At 46.5% G+C, this 20,542-nt stretch overlaps 1 protein-coding gene across 3 annotated transcripts in view; it reads right to left on the reverse strand.

Moving 5' to 3' along the window:
* fah (fumarylacetoacetate hydrolase (fumarylacetoacetase)) overlaps positions 1 to 17,428 on the reverse strand; it is a 60,815-nt gene extending 43,387 nt beyond the window's left edge. For 2 of the 3 annotated variants that reach the window (XM_069911732.1, XM_069911731.1), the window contains exons 1-3: positions 17,290 to 17,427; positions 7,112 to 7,222; positions 1,987 to 2,108 (exon numbers count right to left, since the gene is read on the reverse strand). In XM_069911732.1, the coding sequence (XP_069767833.1) occupies positions 1,987 to 2,108; positions 7,112 to 7,222; positions 17,290 to 17,370 (314 nt within the window). In that variant the 5' untranslated portion in view covers positions 17,371 to 17,427. Of the gene's footprint in view, positions 1 to 1,986; positions 2,109 to 7,111; positions 7,223 to 17,289 lie in introns of all 3 variants that reach the window. The other variant, XM_069911730.1, reaches the window with a different exon arrangement.
* Between the last annotated feature and the right edge of the window lie 3,114 nt (positions 17,429 to 20,542).

The following is a 20,542-nucleotide window of genomic DNA, read 5'->3' on the forward strand; positions in this document are numbered from 1 at the left end:
GCCGTAGGTGATGCCGGTAGAGGACCCATGATTCGGAGCCGAACAGGAGTGTGGGTATGACAACGGCTCTGTATACGCTTATCTTTGTGAGGTTTTTCAGTTGGTTGTTTTTCCAGACTCTTTTGTGTAGTCTTCCAAAGGCACTATTTGCCTTGGCGAGTCTGTTGTAGAGACAATGAGATACATATATATACATTTATCTTTATATATAGATGTGATTATGTGCTGTGTATTCTGTGGGCACTGTGGTCCAGAAAAACGCTGTTTCTTCTGGTTTTATTCCAGAACTTGAACTTCCTAGATGGTAGGATTTGGCCCTAACTTCTGACAGGATCCATTTCCAGCAGGTTGCAGACAGAAGTGCCTCTGAGCTTACGAGACACATTGGGAGATAGCAGGCAGGGGTGCTTCAAAGGATGTCCGCACTCACCCAGCCAGGGAGTTGTGGTTCCTGGGGTCTGACGTGCCCCTGGAGAAAGCAGAACCTGACTGGAGATGCTCTGCTTCACATGAAGCCACCGCTGTGTTTCGAGTGCAGACTGCCAAGCTTGGCCTGAACCCTATGATGGACCTCGGCCGCCCGGGAACTTTCCCCCATGACAAGTCAGAGAATAAAGGGTTGCAACACTTGGCATAGGACTTTGCAAACTCTTTTCCCAGCTTCCCAGAGAATGGGTGGAGGCATCCAGATCCCCAGCCTGACGCAGCCTTCACATGGATAGGGATGAGAGGGAAGCCTCCTGCCAATTTAAATAGTAAACTGCCCTTGCAGACCTGTGACCCACCAGGCAACGGACAAAAAGTGAGTAAAGGTGATTAGCCTAAAACCTCAGCTGGAATTAACATGATGGGCTGAATGGCCTGGTGTGCTGTTAATCTCCATTTTCCTTTGGATTTCCAGGCTCTGTACTCCCGAGCCTGAAGGTGGTACTTAATGTCTGCGGACAGGACCCACTAACCACTATAATGTGGGAGAAAAGCAGGCAAGCTTGTCACTCCATTCATGGCTGATCTGCACTGGCCTCAACACCCCTCCTGCCCCACTTCCCCATGACCCTCAATCTTTTGAATACTTATGTATCCTCCACTTTAAATATAATCCACCACCCCTCAAGGACATAGAATTCCTGACTGGGCATCATTAGGCAAAATAGTTCCAGCGATTGTCCGGATCCTCTGCCACACCAGGTCCGACCACACCATCTACCTCCAGTGTGGTGCTTGCATGTTCTCCCTGCGAGCGTGTGGGTGCTCTGGTTTCCTTCCACCTTCCAAAAACATGTGGGCTGGTCGGTTCATTGGCTGCCCCTCATGTATGTGTTGATGGGAATGTGGGAAGAAGGTTTGGATTTGCAAGGCACATGGGGGCAGCAGTGGGTGGACTCTGTGGACTAGACGGCCTGGCTGTGTGTTGTACCTCTCAATGACTGCATCAACTTCCAAGGCCACAGACTATGGAGCTGCTCCACAAACCCTTGCCATTTCTCACCCACCCCCCCCCCTCCCCCCGCCCCCCGCCCCATTAAGCTCCTTAAAACTTCCCCAAATAAGCCGGTTTCTATTTACCTCTTCAGGTGGTTAGTGTAGCCATTAGCGCCACGCTGTTACAGCACCATCGACTGGGACTGAGGTTCGAATCCAGTGCTGTCTGTAAGGACTTTGTACACTCTCCCCGAGTGTGCTCTGCTTTTCTCCCACAAAGCAGAAACATTCCAGGGTGTAGATCAATTGGGTGTAATTGGCCTCATGGGCCAAAAGGACCTGTTATGCCTACATTTAAATTTGAAATTTAAAAAAATGTATGGCCCAGTTCTGCACTTTGTTTACCAATGCCCTTGCAACTTTGGTTCATTTCACTCCTATCAGCCGTGTTGATGAAAGAGGCGTGGGGCTTTTACTTGGATTTCTAATCTCATCCAACTTTCACTGACTGCATCAGATTCAAAGAAGAAGCAGCTTTGCCTCCTGATCAGGTTCCTGACTTACTTCTTTCTCAGTTCCTTGTTATCCCTCAGAGTTGGCTCGCTGGCAGACAGGAGTCGCTGAATTACAGCCCGTGCTTCTCCCCAGGCCTCTCGGCCCAGCGACATGAAAGAGTTCAGGGTTGGCTGGAAAACAAATCCGCAGCATGTGATGAACTGGAATTGGTGCCACCGTGGGGTTGCCCTGGGATCCCCAGCCACTGAGAGGGATGAACTCAGTGCTGGCCTGCAACGAGTGCAGCTGAACCAGTCTTCATCTGACAGACCTTCTGGGGGCTTCATGGTCTGTTCCCACTCAGTAAGGCTGGGTGGGCTTCGTTGGGCAGTCACTTGGAGACCAAGGGCTGAAATGTCACTCCCCTGGACTGGTAGCAGACAGAGATTAAATTGTTCTTTATTTTATTTTATTTTCATCTGATTGTACAAGTACAACCTGACGAAACAGTGTTCTCCAGTCCTCAGTGCAAAACATACAGACATACAAGCAAACAAAACACACGTGCAGTCAAACAATACACATGTAAGACAAGTATTCGTCCATACAAATGAGTAAATATATGTTGTTTCATGATTATGAGAGTCTCAGATGGTTAGTGTGAGCAGTTCCTTCGGTCGTTATGAGCATTATGGCTGGGGTAGACTGCCATGGAGTAGGTTGACATGGGTCAGCACATTGTGGGCCAAAGGGTCTATACTGTGTTGTAATGTTCTACGTAGCATGTTATTTCCAGTGATGTGGTCCAAAACAAAACATTCATCCCTCCCACAGACACTTCCAGCCACCTCAGGGTGAAGGTGGCAGCCAATCCATGCAGCAAGAAGCTTGCTCCATTCCACTGCACGGCGTGCATCCTGCCTGAGTGGAAGAATGATTCTGTTCGAAGCACGGCATTCTACTTCCAGTCCCCAGGAAGGAATCCCAGCTATGGTAGTGGGTAGGCAGACTGGAATTTATCTGGGAAATGCACTTTCAACCCCTGACAGTGCACAATGCTCGGTGGTTCAACCCCCCCCCCCCCCCCCCCAAGTAGGCCCCTCCAGCCTGTCCCACCAGCATTAACAATAACAGACTTCCCAGAAAAACCCCAAGGCTCCATTGTCAACATTGTACCCACAAGACCACCATTGCCTCAGGTGGAATCATGACCTTTAATCCCACACATAGACCACCCACAATCATACCCCCACCCTCTCTCTTCCCACAGGATCTGGGCCTCATTACAAAGATCACCTTTCCCTCCCCCTCACTCCTTTCATTCCCTGCTTCCTGCCCGGACGACCTCCAATTTATTGCTGAGGGACTTGTGGACAAGAACCTGCCCAAAATGGCTTCACAGGAGATAGGGGAAATCCATTATGCTGGGGTCTGGACCCCTTCCACTCTCCCCACCAGCTCCATGGACCCTCTGCTCCTGCACCCATGGGGACAGGTAGGATCTCAGGGCCTCGAGCTGGCATCAGTGGGGAGTTGGTATCCGCCAGGATCCTGGCTTGTGTTCTTCAGCAGAACATGCAAAATCTGGTGGTTATGCACTGGGCTGGATTGGTCAGCTTCTGGTCACTTTGCACCTTGGGAATGGTCTGACGAGGACTTTTTTGTGCATCTTCTCATACTGCGGGGGGGGGGGGGGTTGAAATGGTTTTGTGCGCTTCATCCACTTCACAGTTTTATCTGCGATACAGCCTCATCTGATTACAATGTGACAAAGGGCCAGTAGCTGCACCCCCTCCACTGACCGCCAGGCCCGGCAAACGGACAGGGTGGCATGGGATTGATAACTGGTGACAAAGCAGGAGAGTGATTTACAAAATGGACAGAGGGCACACAAAGATGAACAGATGTGTCAAACTGTCATGAAGGTAAGGATCTGGAGACTCAGCCTTTGAGCTGATGATGGACTTTGTTAAGCACATCTCAAGGGAGCAGAGCAGCCTGCACATCTGACTTCCGAAACCCAGCCGGAAATTGGAAGTGACAATGTACTGAGGTAAAAAGGAAATGGTTTAGCATAACAGCAGCACTGCGTATAATGTGGAAGGGCACAGCTGCACTGCAAAATTCACTGCATTGAGAGTACACATTGACGACACACAGCTGGTCAGTCTTGCGCACAGTTGCACGGAGTTGAACAGACCTGCCAAATCTGTGACCCCCCCCCTTGCCCTCACCCCACTACCAAAAGCGCAGCAGGTTGCATGGGAGCACCATCACCTGCACAATCCCTACAGCGTGAACACTGCAGTCCCCCTCATCATTGCTGGGTCGAAATCCTGAAACTCCCTTCCCCATGGAACTCAGGGGAATGTCCATCCAGTCTGCCACTTGGCCAAGGACATCAAAGCTGACATGAAGTGGCACACATTTGGTTCCAATGGCGGGTGTCAGGACTAACATCATCATCGGAGGAGATCCAAACGGCTGTGTGGGATAGGACTGCCCTCTGCTGGGGTCATTAGATATCTTTTGGAACTTCAGAAATGGAAAAAAATTGTCCAGAATCAAAATCAGAATTATTGTCATGCATATGTCACAAAATTCGTTGTTTTGTGGTAGCATCGCAGTACAAGCATTTATATAAAGCACCTTATGAAAATAAATAAAAATAATGCTTGAAAAGTCGAAGTAAGGCAGTGTCTGTGGTTCATTGTTCATTCAGGAATCTGTTGCCAGAGCCACTTGGAGAAACGTTGAACCAGATGTCCACCTTCTCAGGTCAGCAAGATTTTCCCCGAGTCCTGGGGCCAATATTTGTCCTTGGCCCCCAAAACCAGTGAAACAGAGTATCAGCCCCTCGGCCCTCTGTGGTTTGTGGGATCTGACTGTGCACATCTTACTGATTCCTGCTTTATAAAGTCATTGGACTCCAGGAATTGCTTTTCCGAGGCACCTTGAGGCACCTGAGAATGTGACAGGGATTTGATCAACACCGCCACTTATCGTAACCAGTGAAGCGGGGCAGTGGGAGGGAGCGCCAGTGACTTGACTTCACTTCCAACCTTGGATGTTGTCTGTGTGGTATTTGCACACAATCCGAGACCCTGCCACCACCCCTTCCCAATACAATACTGCCTCCACCACCCCCACCCACCCAGTCCAACGCCACTGAAAAAAATCAGTGAGGCCTGCCATTCAACCACTCACCATCAGGCCCACACATGGTAAAAGGTTGCCTCCCCCAACATCATAAATTGAGTCCTTGAATGTCAGTTTGAGCCTCCACCCCCACCCCCCCATCATGGTGACCCTAATGCCTCCCGATTAGATTTGTTCTGATCCCAACTCTGTTCAGGGGAGTGGATGGGCTCAGGAGGGACTCTTCCTCCGGCTCTCCATCCCATAGGACGATGATGGTTCCTTTCAGTCAGTTTGTGGAGGTTGATATGAGGATACCCCACTCCTCAGAGAGGAACAGTGTGTGCATGAATGGATTTAGGTGAGTAGGGGGGGTTGCACAGGTCCTCTTGACATCCCCTCTCAGACCCATTGCATGGCGAGGTCCAAGACAGCTGGGGGAAAGTTCTGTTGCAGGGAACAGCCAGACCAAGCTTCGATGCAAGGGAGGCCCTTTCTGCATTTCACGGCACGTGTTTGCTCGATGGCCTTTGACCTCCACGAGAGTGTTCGCCCACCCTTTGACAGGCCTTGTTTTTCATCCTGCAGAATTTATAGCCCACCCTCTGCACCATGCAAGGCTGGTAGGGGAGCCGGTTTAGTCACCGACCACCCGACCATGGCACCAGTAGCCCTCAGACGAACGACCTGACACTCGGCGGTGGGGGGAGGGGGGTGGGGGGGAGTACTGGGCTTTACATTTCTCCAACTCAAGCTGCACAAAAACAGACCCTTCAGCCCACTGAGTCTCTACTGACCATCACACTCCCATTGACAATGATCTTAACCAATTCCATTCTATCTTTCCAACATTCTTATTGATTGGATTCCACTACTCATCTACACCGAGGGGATGATTAACCTCCTAACTCACAAATCTCTAGCATTATGGAGGAAACTGGTGGAAACCCCTTGCAGTTTCTTTGGACGTACAACATCTCCTCACTTGTCAGGAAGGTTCAACAGCAACACTTTTTGAGAAGACTGAAGCAGGCAAGGCTACCGGCCACCATCACAGTGTGGTATGGTTGTTGCAGAGAAATGAATTGGAGGTCAATTCACAGGACCATAACTGTGGCAGAGAGGATCACTGGAGTGTCCCTCCCCCCTTCTCACCCCCATCTACTGGGTTCGTTGATTGAAGAGGGCCGCAAAATCATTGAGGACCCTTCCACCCTACATACAACATCTTTCAGCAGAAGGGACATTGGAGGATCAGAGCCAGCACCCCCAGGCTGAGGAACAGCTTCTTCCCACAGGCAGTGAGAAGGTTGAACGACCAAAGCAACTGCTCGCAGTAATCATCTGAGACTCAAAACATTTGTTTATCTGCATATGAATTGTTTGTCCGTATGTGTGTTATATCTAGATGTGTGTCTGCAGTTTTGCACTAAGGACTGGAGAACGCTGTTTCATCAGGTCGTACTTGTACAATCAGATGAGAATTAACTTGACATAACCATATAACAATTACAGTACAGAAACAGGCCATCTCAGCCCCTCGAGTCTCCACCGATTTAAGTGATCTCTTCTAGTCCCACCCACCCACTCCCTGTCCATAACCCTCCAAACCCCTCACATCCATGCATTTAAATGACAAAATTGACCCTGCTGCAACCACCTCTTCCGGAAGGTCATTCCACTCAGCCACCCCTCTCTGAGTGAAAAAGCTCCCTCTCATATTACTTCTAAATTTTTGCCCCCAACCCTTAACTCATGACCCCACGTTCCAATCTCACCTACCCCACAAGGGGAAGAGCCTATTCACATCTACTCTATCTATCCCCCTCATAATTTTATATACCTCTATCAAATCCCCCCCATCAACCTTCTATGCTCCAATGAATAAAGACCCAGTCTACTCAGTTATTGGGAGAGCATGCAGCCAGCAATGAACCAGACCCTTGGATTTATGAAGCAAGATCTCTTTCACGACGAAAAGAAGGCTTTCATCAAGTTGCAAGGGACTGGAAATCAGATTTCACCCAAAGACCCGTGGTTTTCTATGCCAAGTTACCTGCGTGAATACATGTTGCTTTCTGGAGAGAACGGGCCCAGTGAAGAGATGCTTTACAACGGTGAGGTCCAAGATCTGTTCTCCAATGGCAACGCCAATCCTATGGTTAGGCTAAAGAACAAATAAGAAGGCAAAGATTAAATAAAGGTTGGGCATTATGTAGACACAAGACAAGGGGCAATTTGAGAGAGGAATTTAAAATTATGAGGGGTATAGACATAGTTTTTTTTCCACTGAGGGTAGGTGAGATCAAACCAGAGCATATGGGTTAAGGATGAAAGGGAAAAGATTTAGGGGGAACATGGGAGTGTGGAATGAGTTGTCCGCTGAGGGCTCAATTTTAACATTTAAGAATTTGGACAGGTATGTGGATGGCAGGGGTAAGGACTGGATGCAGGTCAGAGGGACCAGGCAGAATAATAGTTTGGCACAGACTAGAAGGGCCGAAGGGGCCTGTTTATGTTTATGGTTCGAAGCAAGAGAGAAATGGATGGGATTAAAGCAAACACGGCACTCATGTCGAGGTGTGGGAATGGCCACAGTGGTCCAATATCCTCTCTCCACTCTGCGATGGACACGGTGGAGTCACCAAAACCCTGTCCTGGTCCAAGCACATCGATGCTACGACCAAAAAAGCCCATCATGACTCTATCAGAAGCTGAAGGAAATACATGGACTCGGGGGAGAGGGGCTTTATTCCTTGGAGAGCAGGAGGATGAGGGGTGATCTCAGAGATGGACAGAACCATGAGAGGAATGTATCGGGATAAAGCAGAGAGTCTTTTGACCAGAGTTGGGGAAATTGGTGACCAGAAGTTAGAGTAAGGTGACGGGGAGTGATTTAATAGGAACCTGGGGATAATTTTTTCTTTTTTTTTTTAAAAATCACACACACAGAGGGTGGTGGGTGTATGGAAGGGGCTGCTGGAGGAAGTGGTTGAGGCAGGTACTATTGCAATGTTTAAGAAAAAGTTGGACAGATACATGGATAAGATGGATTTCGAATACAGGCAGGTGGGACGAGGTTAGGTTGGCTTGAGCAAGTTGTGTTCTGTTATACACTGTGACAAAGACTGTTTCTAAAAACTCAACAAATGCAGATAAATTTAAAAGTTCGGGGGGGGGGGGTGGTTTGATGTTTTGAAAGTTAAAATACTTCATCTGTTGCCTGAAAATAAACAATGAAATGAGTCGTCAGGTTCTTGATGTTTTATAGAGAACATTGAGCCTGCAGTGATGAGAGTTGGCTCTGTTGTGGGAGTCAGCAGGATTCCATCTATCAGTCTTTGGTGATCTGCCATCATCTCCTCCTGCCAAACCTGTTGTAGACATCATGGTGGCATGTTGCTATTGGTGACTGAAAGGTGTTTGACACTGTTCCAGTTGCCCAATACACCTGACATGCTCCTCCTTTTCAACTCGGAGATTAAACTTTACAGATGCCAGGGTCGAATGCAATGCCCAAACGTGCTGGAGAAACTCAGCAGGTCACGTAGAGTCCAGAGGAAGTGTATACACACACACACACATATATATATATATATATATATATATATACACATATATATATATATATATATATATATACATACATACATACATACATATATATATATATATACATACATATATATATATATACATACATACATACATATATATATATATCAGCCAGAAACGTTGGTTACCTTTTATTTCCTATGGATGCTGCTGAGTTTCTCCAGCACTTTTATGCCTCGCCCCACAGAGATTTCTCCCTGAACATCTACTTCAGTGATTTGAGGCAACACAAGGGGGCGGCGCGGTTAGCGAAGTGGTCAGCGCAACGCCAGCGATCTGGGTTTGAATCCAGCACTGCCTGTGAGGAGTTTGTACGCTCTCCCAACGTCTGCATGGGTTTCCTCCGCGGGCTCCGGTTTCCTCCCACCCTTCAGAAATGTACCGGGGTTGTAGGTCAATTGGGTGGCACGGGCCTGTTCTATGTTGTGTCTACATTTTTAAAAAATTAAAAACAATCTTTTAAAAAGTTAAATGTATCCCAATCTCAGCCCAGTTCCCTGAATATCCACAGGCAACATTGGAGAGATCACACACTGCATTATTACATAAATACACTGCACAAAAAAATAAGTATTTTCTGGATTTAGATGCAGGAGCTCTTTTAACTCCTAGATTAAACAGTTTTACAGCTAATATTCTCTGCCTCTGAGAGGGTATCGAGGGTATAAATCAGTTACATATTATCTGCACTTTCTTGTATTTCAAACAGTTTTTTTCTTGGATCTAACAATCATTGCCTGTTCAATCTTTGATTGTTGACACTATAACCCAAGGCCAACAGAACATCACTGAGTGGAGGGTCTGATAGACCAACATATGGAACTCAAATTGTTATCTTCACAATGCTCTTTGCCAAAGTAAAACCGTCTAAATGTATCCACTGATCTATTGCTTTCAATTTTAACTTAACTTTCCACATTAACGCCTTCTTCTCATTGCTAAATGTTTTGACCACACGTTTCTGGGCCTGATACCACTCCGCATCTGATTGCACTGTGAGCGGCCCGTATCCTGAAGTTAGTTTTGCTTCCGGTCTACATCTCCTGCCCTCACCAGGATGAACTGAGACACCCCACTTCACATCTTCCGAGAGTTCCCCCACCACCTGCCAGACCACCGTCCTCCCACCCTCCTCAGCTTTCACAGCTTCTCTATACAATGAAGGGATGTGGCAACGCACAAAGAGAATTTGAACAGCTTTTATTTTGTAAATAATCTCTTGTGAATCAAGTATAATTTTGGTTAAGAATAAATCTGACCTGCTGCACCCACAACTTTTGATCTTCATCCCTCTATATGGGCCATGCATGGGATTAGCTTGGGTAGATAGAAGGTTGGCATTGACAAATTGGGCTGAAATGACTCTTTATGTGTTGTAAAACTCGTAGGACTCATGCCCCTTATCCTTCTTTATCCTGTTGGCCTTCTTCTCACAACCTCCTCTCACTTGCTCCAAATCATCGGGAGCCTACATAGTGAAGTGCATCTCTGAGGGAGGCATGGAACTGCTTGCTTGGATCCAACACAGATCCCTTCCCTTGCCCTAACGGTCGGCACTCTCACCTTTATCCTCTACCAGTATCAGTTGCCCGAGGGAATGGAGGGGTTCCTGCTCCGTCAGAACTGCTGCAATTTCCATAGGCCTGCAGTGTGCCCAGACGAACTTGTACTGTCGGGTCCATGCCTTCCAGGTGAACATCAAAAATTGTGGGTTCAGCAAGGCAGATTTATTTTTAACCAAAATTGAACTTAACCATATAAACCATGTAACCATATAACCACTTACAGCACAGAACAGGCCAGTTCAGCCCTACTAGTCCATGCCGTAGCAAACCCCACCCTCCTAGTCCCACTGACCAGCACCCGGTCCATACCCCTCTAGTCCCCTCCTATCCATGTAACGAACCAGTCGTTCCTTAAATGTAACCAATGATCCCGCCTCAACCACGTCTGCCGGAAGCTCATTCCACATCCCCACCACCTTCTGCGTAAAGAAATTTCCCCTCATGTTCCCCTTATAATTTTCCCCCTTCAATCTTAAACCATGTCCTCTAGTTTGAATCTCCCCCTTTCTTAATTGAAAAAGCTTATCCACATTTACTGTCTGTCCCTTTTAAAATCTTAAACACCTCTATCAAATCCCCTCTCAATCCTCTACGCTCCAGAGAAAAAAGCCCCAGTCTGCACAACCTTTCCCTGTAACTCAGACCCTGAAATCCTGTCAACATTCTCGTGAACCTTCTCTGCACTCTCTCTATTTTGTTTATATCTTTCCTATAATTTGGTGACCAAAATTGTACACAGTACTCCAAATTTGGCCTCACCAATGCCTTGTACAATTTCATCATAACCTCCCTACTCTTGAATTCAATACTCCGATTTATGAAGGCCAACATTCCAAATGCCTTCTTCACCACACCATCTACCTGAGTATCAGCCTTGAGGGTACTATTTACCATAACTCCTAAATCCCTTTGTTGCTCTGCACTCCTCAATTGTCTACCATTCAATGTATATGACCTATTTAAATTTTCCTTTCCAAAATGTAGCACCTCACATTTATATGTATGAAATTCCATCAGCCATTTCTCAGCCCACACCTCCAGCCTTCCTAAATCACCTTTTAATCTACGGTAATCTACCTCACTGTCCACCACACCACCAATCTTTGTGTCATCCGCAAACTTGCTTATCCAATTCTCCACCCCTTCATCCAGATCGTTAATATATATAACAAATAATAGTGGACCCAGGACTGAACCCTGAGGAACTCCACTAGTCACCAGCCTCCAATTGGACAAACAATTTTCTACCACTACTCTCTGACACCTCCCATCCAACCACTGCTGAATCCATTTCACTACCTCCTTATTTATACCTAATGCCTCCACCTTTTTTCCTAACCTCCTGTGGGGAACTTTGTCAAAAGCTTTACTAAAGTCCAAATAGACAACATCCACAGCTTTCCCTTCATCAACCTTTTTTGTAACCCCCTCGTAGAACTCAATCAGGTTTGTCAAGCATGATCTACCCCTGACAAAACCATGCTGATTACTCCCTATCAATCCCTGTACCTCCAAAAATTTGTAAATAGCATCCCTCAGAACACTTTCCATCAACTTGCCCACCACAGACGTCAGACTTACAGGCCTATAATTCCCAGGTTTGCATTTGGACCCTTTCTTAAACAGAGGAACCACATGTGCCACCCTCCAATCCTTTGGTACCACCCCCATGGCCAGTGACATCCTAAATATCTCTGTTAATGGCCCCACTAACTGTCCACTAGCCTCCCTGAGTGTCCTAGGGAATATTTTGTCCAGTCCGGGAGATTTATCCACCTTTATCTTTTTTAACACAGCCATCACTACCTCCTCGGTTATCCTTATATGCTTCATGACCTCCCCACTATTTTTCTTTACTTCAACCGGTTCAACATTTTTTTCCCTAGTGAATACCGAGGCAAAGAAATCATTCAAAATTTCCCCCATTTCCTCAGACTTCTCACTCAGCCTACCCTCGCTATCTACAAGGGGTTCAATTTTATCTCTCACTAATCTTTTACTTTTAATGTACTTATAGAAACCCTTTGGATTTATTTTTACTCTGTCAGCCAAAGCCTCTTCATGCCTTTTTTTGGCCTTTCTAATTTCTTTCTTAAGATTCCTTCTACACTCCTTGTAGTCCTCCTTCAACTTCTCAGCTCCCTGCTCTTTATACCTCTTGTACACCTCCCTTTTTCTCCTAACCAAATTTCCAATATTCCTTGAAAACCAAGCCTCCCTATGACTTCCAGCTTTTCCTTTGATCCACACTGGGACATAACTACTCTGTACCCTCAAAATTTATTTTTTGAATATCCTCCATTTTTCATTAACATCCTTACCTGTCCCACTCAATACTCCCCAAATCCCTTCTTATTCCTTCGAAATTTGCTCTTTTCCAATCCAGAACCTCAACTTTAGGCCTCTCCTTGCTCTTCCCTAAAATTACCCTAAAACTAACAGAATTATGATCACTAGACCCAATTGGTTCTCCAACATTAATGTCCGCTACCTGACCTAGCTCGTTCCCTAACAGGAGATCCAGTATTACACCATCCCGAGTCGGTTCTTCTACTAACTGATTTAGAAAACAATCCTGAACACATTTAACGAACTCCAGCCCATCCAGCCCTCTAACCGTATGGGTATCCCATAATTCACTATAAATTAAATAACTTAATTCACTATAAATTATTTACGAAAAGCTGTTCAAATTCTCTTTGCATATTGATATCACCGTACAATCCCTTCATTATACATTGTTACATCCTCTCCTTTGTGTGTGAGGGGCTTCCTCTCGGTCTCAGCCTCTCAAAACCCAGTAGCAGAAGCAATCAATTCAGTTGGTTTCTTCTGTACTTCTACTGTCTACATGTGCTGTGGTTCCTGGTTTGGGGGGGGGGGGGGTACGCTGCATAGCCCCCATTGGGAATGGCTGCTCTAGACTGTGCCCCTTCCCCAAGCCTGTGCGTTCCTCAGCATGCACTCCTGCGGCCTGGAATGTGCCAGTCAGCAGCATTCCCTCACCGACATCTCCGCGCGCTGAACGACCAACAGGTGCGTCTTTCACCGAGTTGATGGTCTCCCAGCAGAAATAACAACAGTCCTTTCTTTCTGATTTCAAGTGCAGTTCTTTGTAGCTGCTTCTCTTCCCTTCTTCCACATGATATCCCAGTCTGCATATCAGACGCTGTAAGCAAACATGAACTTCAAAGCTTCACCCCTGATCATCACCGTGGCTGTGATTCTTCACTACCCCCTCAGTGCCAATGTGTACATATTCAGTGAAGCCTTGATCTTTAATTAAATGCATGGGAATTTTTAAAAAAAATTTAGAGACACAACACAGTCTCTTTCAGCCCATGAGATTGTGCCACCCAAATACCCCAATGTGTCCAATTAACCTACTAATCCTGCACGTCTTTGGAATGACTGGTGCAGCCAGCGGCAACCTACGCAGATACAGGGTGGGAGAATGAACAAACTCCTTACAGACAGTGCAAGATTGGAACCCGGTTTGCATGTGCTGTTAACAGCATTGGTGCTTAACCGCTGTAATAACTGCGTCGCCCCTTGGTCAAATGCATAATCGATATGAAGATGTAGAGAATTCAAACTGTGAAATCCGTTGCATGAGCTGCCTGCAAAATGTTCTCTAAAACATTGCCACCTCCAAGAGAATGGTTCATCACACGTTTGTCGCCGGCAGATGCATAAACAGATGTGTTAAGTTTAACATAAAATTTATTAACAAATTAACAAGAATAGAATTACATCAATAAACTTAACCCCCGAACATAAGCCTTTTTTTGAATATTTTATTTTAGTTTTCACAGTATTACAAAGTCCAACAAACAAAGCCTTTCATGGACATATACATACTCAAAGTCTGTATGTGTCACCACCTCCCTCCCCCACAGTGAATACATTCAAAAAAAATCTCGATCCCAATCATCGTGGGTCACACAACCCCTATCGAAACCTGTAATGAAAAGAAATAACAGTGGCAGCGCCATTCAAAAGAAAACGCTAAAAAGAAAGGAACTCAAAAGAAAAAAGAAAACTAAGGTCCTGAAAAGGGCAGGTGCATCGTCCATGCCAAGTCCTATTTTCATATTCACACTTCTGGCCGTACTGGGATTATTTAACCTTATCCCTATTTAAAAAGGGGGGAAATCAATCCATCTGAGAACCAATATACTGCAAGGATTCCACACTCTGCTTGAATGTGTCATGTTTCCTTCATTGGTTACATGCGATTTTCTCCAGGAGAATGCAACTTAGTTGGGAGTCGAACTTCCACGAAACCACTATGCACTTCCTGGCTACCGCCAAGGTGACCTTAGCAAACAAATAGAATTTAGTCAGTCTAAACTGCACTTCTCCAAAATCCCCCAAGAGGAACAGCTGTGGGTCCTGTGGAAAATCCATTCTTGTAACTTTTTAAAAAAATATCCCCTGGGTCTTCCCAAAGAGGTTTCACTTTTAAGCACAGTCAGGTAGAGGGGACAAAAGTTCCAACTACCACACCCCATCTGAAACACATTTCTGAAATCTCTGACTTTGATCTGTGTCGTTTCTGAGGTGCAAGGTAGAACTGGTGCAGGAAGTTATACTGCACCATTCCTGTATCTGGTGTTGACGACCCCATTACACAGTCCAGACACAGGTCCTGCCACCATTCTTCATTGATTGTTGTACCCAAGTCCGATTCCCATCTCTCCCCCGAACATGCGCCTTTATTGCAACTCTACATTAACAATAGATATTTACAAGGTGTATGTGGGGGAAAAAAAACCCAGACCATTATAGTCAACGCCCAAAATGCCCCAAAAGAAAACTCTGAAAACAAAACTTCAAGTCAGTCACGTCAAATCCATCAGTCAAAAAGGGAGCTGCTCCCAGAGTCTGGTCTCCAGGCTTGGAATTCTTAAGTTTGGTTGCCTGCTGGCCTTTTATTTGGGCGTGGAGACAGATGGCCACGATCACTGTAGACTTATAACTGAATTAGAACACTACAGCACAGAAAACAGGCCATTTGGCCCTTATAGTCTGTGCTGAAATATTATTCTCCTAGCCCCATTGATCTGCCCCCAATCCATAAACCTCCAGACCTCTCCCACCCACGTACCTATCCAATTTATTCTTGAGCCTGCATTCACCATCAGATGGCAGCTCCCACCACTCTCTGAGAGAAGACGTTCCCCTTAAACCTTTCCCCTTTCACCCTAAAGCCATGTCCTCTTGTATTTATCTCTCCTAATCTAAGTGGAAAGAACCTACTCACATTTACTGTCTACTTCCCTCATAATTTATAAACCTCCATCAAATCTCCTCTTGTTCTTCTTCACTCCAAGAAATAAGTCCTAACCTGTTTAACCTTTCCCTGTGACTCAACTCCTGAAGACCTGGCAACATCCGAGTAAATCTTCTTTCAATCTTACTGATATCCTTCCCATAGTTTGGTGACCAGAACTTCACACAATATTCCAAATTTGGCCTCACCAATGTCTTATACAACATCCCAACTCCTGTACTCAATACTTTGATTTATGAAGGCCAAGATACCAAAAGCACTCTTTTTTTGAATACATTATAAATTTTAAACCACAATATAATTACATTACATTCAATTATAAACTTTTTAAATAAATTATGACATGTGGTAAAATACTTCCACCCTCCCAACCCCCACACCCCAAAAAAGAAAAAAAACTGGAGAATGTCAAGAAATAAAACATTTATACAGAAAAATGTATTGGAGATACCAAGTGAGGTCTTCAGAGAGCAATCATATGTGCAAACCAAAATTTTGTAAATATGAGCTCAATATTTTCAAAAAAATATATTTATCTCACAGGTTATGTAATTTTCTCTAATAGTCTACAACTACAAAGTTCAGCGTGCCAGCTTTCCATCCCTAAATCTATTTCTGACTTCCATGATATTGCAATATATTTTCTAGCAGCTGCTAAAGCTATTTGTACAAATACAATTTGATAAATATTTAAATTTAATTTTGGCCTCATAACCTTAATATTACTCAGTAAAAATAACATCGAACCCTGTGGGAATTCGAACCCTGTAATTCATCCCAAAAAATTACCTACCCCAAACCAAAATTGTCTAACTTGAGGACAGGGCCAAGATGAATGAAAAAAGGTCCCAACCTCAGATCTGCACCTAAAACATGATCTGATACGGCAGGATTTAATCTATTTAATTTTTGCGGAGTCAAATATAAGTTTAGTCATATTATTCTTGCACAAACCCATCCAATCCTTTTCAGTTATTTAAGTATTTAGATCGAGTTCCCATCTTTATCTTGATTTATGCGCCCCAGCCAAAAGCTTTCTTTAAAACCCCGTCTACGTGGGATCCCACTTTCAGGGAATTATGAATCTGTATTCCCAGATTCCCTTTGTTCCTCCGCACTTTTCAGCGTCCTACCCTTTGCTGTATATGTCCCATCTTGGTTCAAGATCCCATTTTGGATTTCTCCTGTAACTATGCTTCCAGATTTTAAGTCTTCTCTATTATATCAGAGGTCTGGTCTGTGTTCGAAAGTGGAAACTCCACTTCAAGGAAGGTGAGGGGCAGCACTCCACACCTCCTCCACCTTCCACCCCCACTCTCACCTTCAACCCCACCACCTCACCCCTCCCCTACCTCACTCCACCCCCCACCCAACCCTCATCCTCCCACCCATATCTCACCTCCTCTACACCCTTACCCCCCCACCACTCCACCCCCACCTCACCATCCCACCCACCACTCCACCCTACCCTCACCTCACTCCACCCACCCACCACCCCCACCTTACTTCACCCACTCACCTCCTTACTTCACCCACTCACCTCCTTACTCCACCCCCACCCCCCACCTCCACCCCCACCTCCACCCCCACCCTAGTTCCACGCCACCTATAATCTCACCCCAACCCCTACCCAATCCTGCCGTCCCGGTCCCCCCCCCCCCCCCCCCCTGCCGTCCCGGACACCCCCTGCTGCTCTTCGCACCGGCTCTGCGTCCGCAAGGCTCAACAGCGGCTGGGAACTGCATTCCGTCCACTTACGTTGTCTGCGGTGGAAAATACTCCGAAAGGGAGGTTCTGGATGGGGAAATCCGAGCCCTCGGCTACTTTCAGGAAGGACATGGTTCCGCGTTGTGGCAGCGAGAGCGGCGGCTCCGACCCCAATAGGATACGTTGGGCTCCAATGGCATCGCTGGGCGTCGTAACGCCCAATTCTCTCCCTCCCCCTCTGTTTGCCTCCCCGCCCCCTTGCTCTAAACCCCTGTCCCCCCCTCTCTCTCTCTCCCCTCTGAACCACCCCTCCCTCTATACCCCACACTCCCTCCCTCCTCTCTGCCCCTTTCTCCCTCCCCCTCTCTCTATACCCACTCTCCCTCCCTCCACTCTTTGTCCCTTCCCCCTCTCTCTTTGCCTCCCCTTCTCTTCCTCCCTCCCCTCACACTCCCTCTCTCCTTCCTATCTTTCTCCTCTCTTTGCTGCCCCTTACCTCTCTCCCTTTCTCTACCCTCCCTCCTGTCTTCCTCTCCCCCTCCCATTGCCCATTGATCTCATGTTCATCTTTCCCCCTCCCTGTTCCCAAGCAGTTTGGCACTGGTGAACTTTGTCACTGATTGAAATTCCTGCAGTTGCTGGCTGAGAAACGACAAATTAAGCAGGAGGGTGGCTGCCGCATCCACCTCCCTCTTCACCCAGAGGGTGATGAATCTGTGGAATTCATTGTCACAAATGGCTGTGGAGCCCAAATCATTGGGTGCATTTAAGATGGAGGTATGTAGGTTCTGCAAGGATCAACAACGAGATAGACAACAGACTCGCCAAGGCAAATAGTGCCTTTGGAAGACTACACAAAAGAGTCTGGAAAAACAACCAACTGAAAAACCTCACAAAGATTAGCGTATACAGAGCCGTTGTCATACCCACACTCCTGTTCGGTTCCGAATCATGGGTCCTTTACCGGCATCACCTACGGCTCCTAGAACGCTTCCACCAGCGTTGTCTTCGCTCCATCCTCAACATTCATTGGAGCGACTTCATCTCTAACATCGAAGTACTCGAGATGGCAGAGGCCGACAGCATCGAATCCACACTGCTGAAGAACCAACTGCGCTGGATAGGTCACGTCTCCAGAATGGAGGACCATCGCCTTCCCAAGATCGTGCTATATGGCGAGCTCTCCACTGGCCACCGAGACAGAGGTGCACCAAAAAAGAGGTACAAGGACTGCCTAAAGAAAGCTCTTGGTGCCTGCCACATTGATCATTGCCAGTGGGCTGATAACACCTCAAACCATGCATCCTGCCGCCTCACAGTTCAGCGGGCAGCAACCACCTTTGAAGAAGACCGCAGAGCCCACCTCACTGTCAAAAGGCAAAGGAGGAAAAACCCAACACCCAACCCCAACAAACCAATTTTCCCTTGCAACCGTGTCTGCCTGTCCTGCATCGGACTTGTCAGCCACAAAAGAGCCTGCAGCTGACGTGGACATTACCCCTCAATAAATCTTCGTCCGCGAAGCCAAGCCAAAGAAAAGTAGGTTCTTGATTAGGAAGGGAATCAAGGGTTACTGGGGAAAGGCAGGAGAATGGGGTTGCAAATTCCATTTACATAGGAGGTAAAGGATAGGAAATCAGCCATGATGGCCCAAGTGGCCTCCATTGTCAAATGATCTAGAGCATGATTTCAGTGATTTTTCACTGTTCCAGCTTCTGAAGGTTTTGATTTCCAAATGACCTGATTGGGGGAATCTCCCAGGTGATGCCCACCGGTCGGGAATCAGCTACTGTTTACTGTGGAGCCCTGGTCATCACAGTGTGGGTTTCCCAGGCTGGTCCATGCGTGTCTCATTGACCCAGGGTGGTGACTTCTACCATCCTCGTCACTGACTGACGCATCTGCCGCAGGTACATTGGCAAGGGTGACGTCAGTAGATATAGAGCTGGGCACACAAAGATTTGATGCTGGAACTCAGCAGGACTGAAGGTTCCTGATAAAGAGACCAGACACAAACCTTCGACTGACCCTGGGTGGGTCTGACCCGCTGAGTCCCTCCAACAATTTTTTGTTTGTTCAGCATCTGCAGTCTTTGTGTTCCCCTGACATATCCCTGGTGTTCCTTCTCCCACCCCCTGCCACAGATCCAACATGATTGGCAGCTCTGTCTGTCCCTCAGGATTAAGGCTGGGCTGGTGCTAACAACCCTCTCCTGCTGATGGAGATTGAAGACTCCTGCCCAGAGTATGTTCTATGACTTGGCCACATCATAAAAAAAAACTACAGATGCCATCAATATAAATTAAAAACAATATGCTGGGAATACTCAGTAGGTCTGTGAGAAGGGAAACAAAGTTAATACTTTGTCAGAACTTGAGGAAAGAAAATAAGTTCTTTAAGCTGCAGGAGGGGTGGGAGGTAGGGATGTCTCTGAACAGGGCACATTGTGATTGTAGTTAAAAACACTAGCCCCTTTTAAATTGCAGAACCTGAGTGGCCCTCCTGGGACTTGGGAGCGATGACTGGGGTAAAGGTGCTTCCAGCACCTTTTAAATCGCAGGGAAATCGACCCATTAAATTGCCAACCCACCCATTTAAGGGGGAATCTCGACCCCCACAATGACACGTCATGTATTCACCAGAAGTACTGACAGATGTTCAGACGCTGGCTGCCTGGTGACACAAGCACGCAAGGGCTCATGCCACCGGAATAGGCAGGTTGGTCATTTTCCTGTTCAAATCGCCTGTGGACACGACCTAGGTAAGTTTCACTGGGTTCCCTGACTACCTCTGAGGAAGGTCAGAGACCCAGTTGGGTTCCCACGAGGTTGACCGGGTCGGATCCTTTCTAAGTGCCGCGTAACTGGGACACTAACCAGGCAAATTGCCCAGTTAACCCCATTTTAGACGGCAGTTTGAAAGGGCCAACTGACAATGCTGGAGGAACTCAGCGGGTCTTGCTGCATCCTTAGGAGGTAAAGCTATATGACCAACGTTTCAGGCCTGAGCCCTTTCTCAAGGTTTGTCCCTGATATGGTAAGTTCTCAACAGATTATTTGGTCAATGAGTGAATGGGAGCAGTTCAGGGTGTGACACTGACAAAATACAATTGATGCTGTGAACAAGACATAAATGTTTGGAAACACTACCAATCCTGGAGCTGAGACAATATCTGACCAGAATTAAACAATTAACTAGGTGTTAAACCATTCCTTCAATGGTCAAGTGAACCATTTCTAACTACTAAACAATGTGTGAACAATGGACCCCAAACATAAAAAGGCCCAATTCATTTTGATAATCA

Source organism: Narcine bancroftii, chromosome 14 (genome assembly GCF_036971445.1).
Source record: "Narcine bancroftii isolate sNarBan1 chromosome 14, sNarBan1.hap1, whole genome shotgun sequence".
NCBI classification, from domain to species: domain Eukaryota; kingdom Metazoa; phylum Chordata; class Chondrichthyes; order Torpediniformes; family Narcinidae; genus Narcine; species Narcine bancroftii.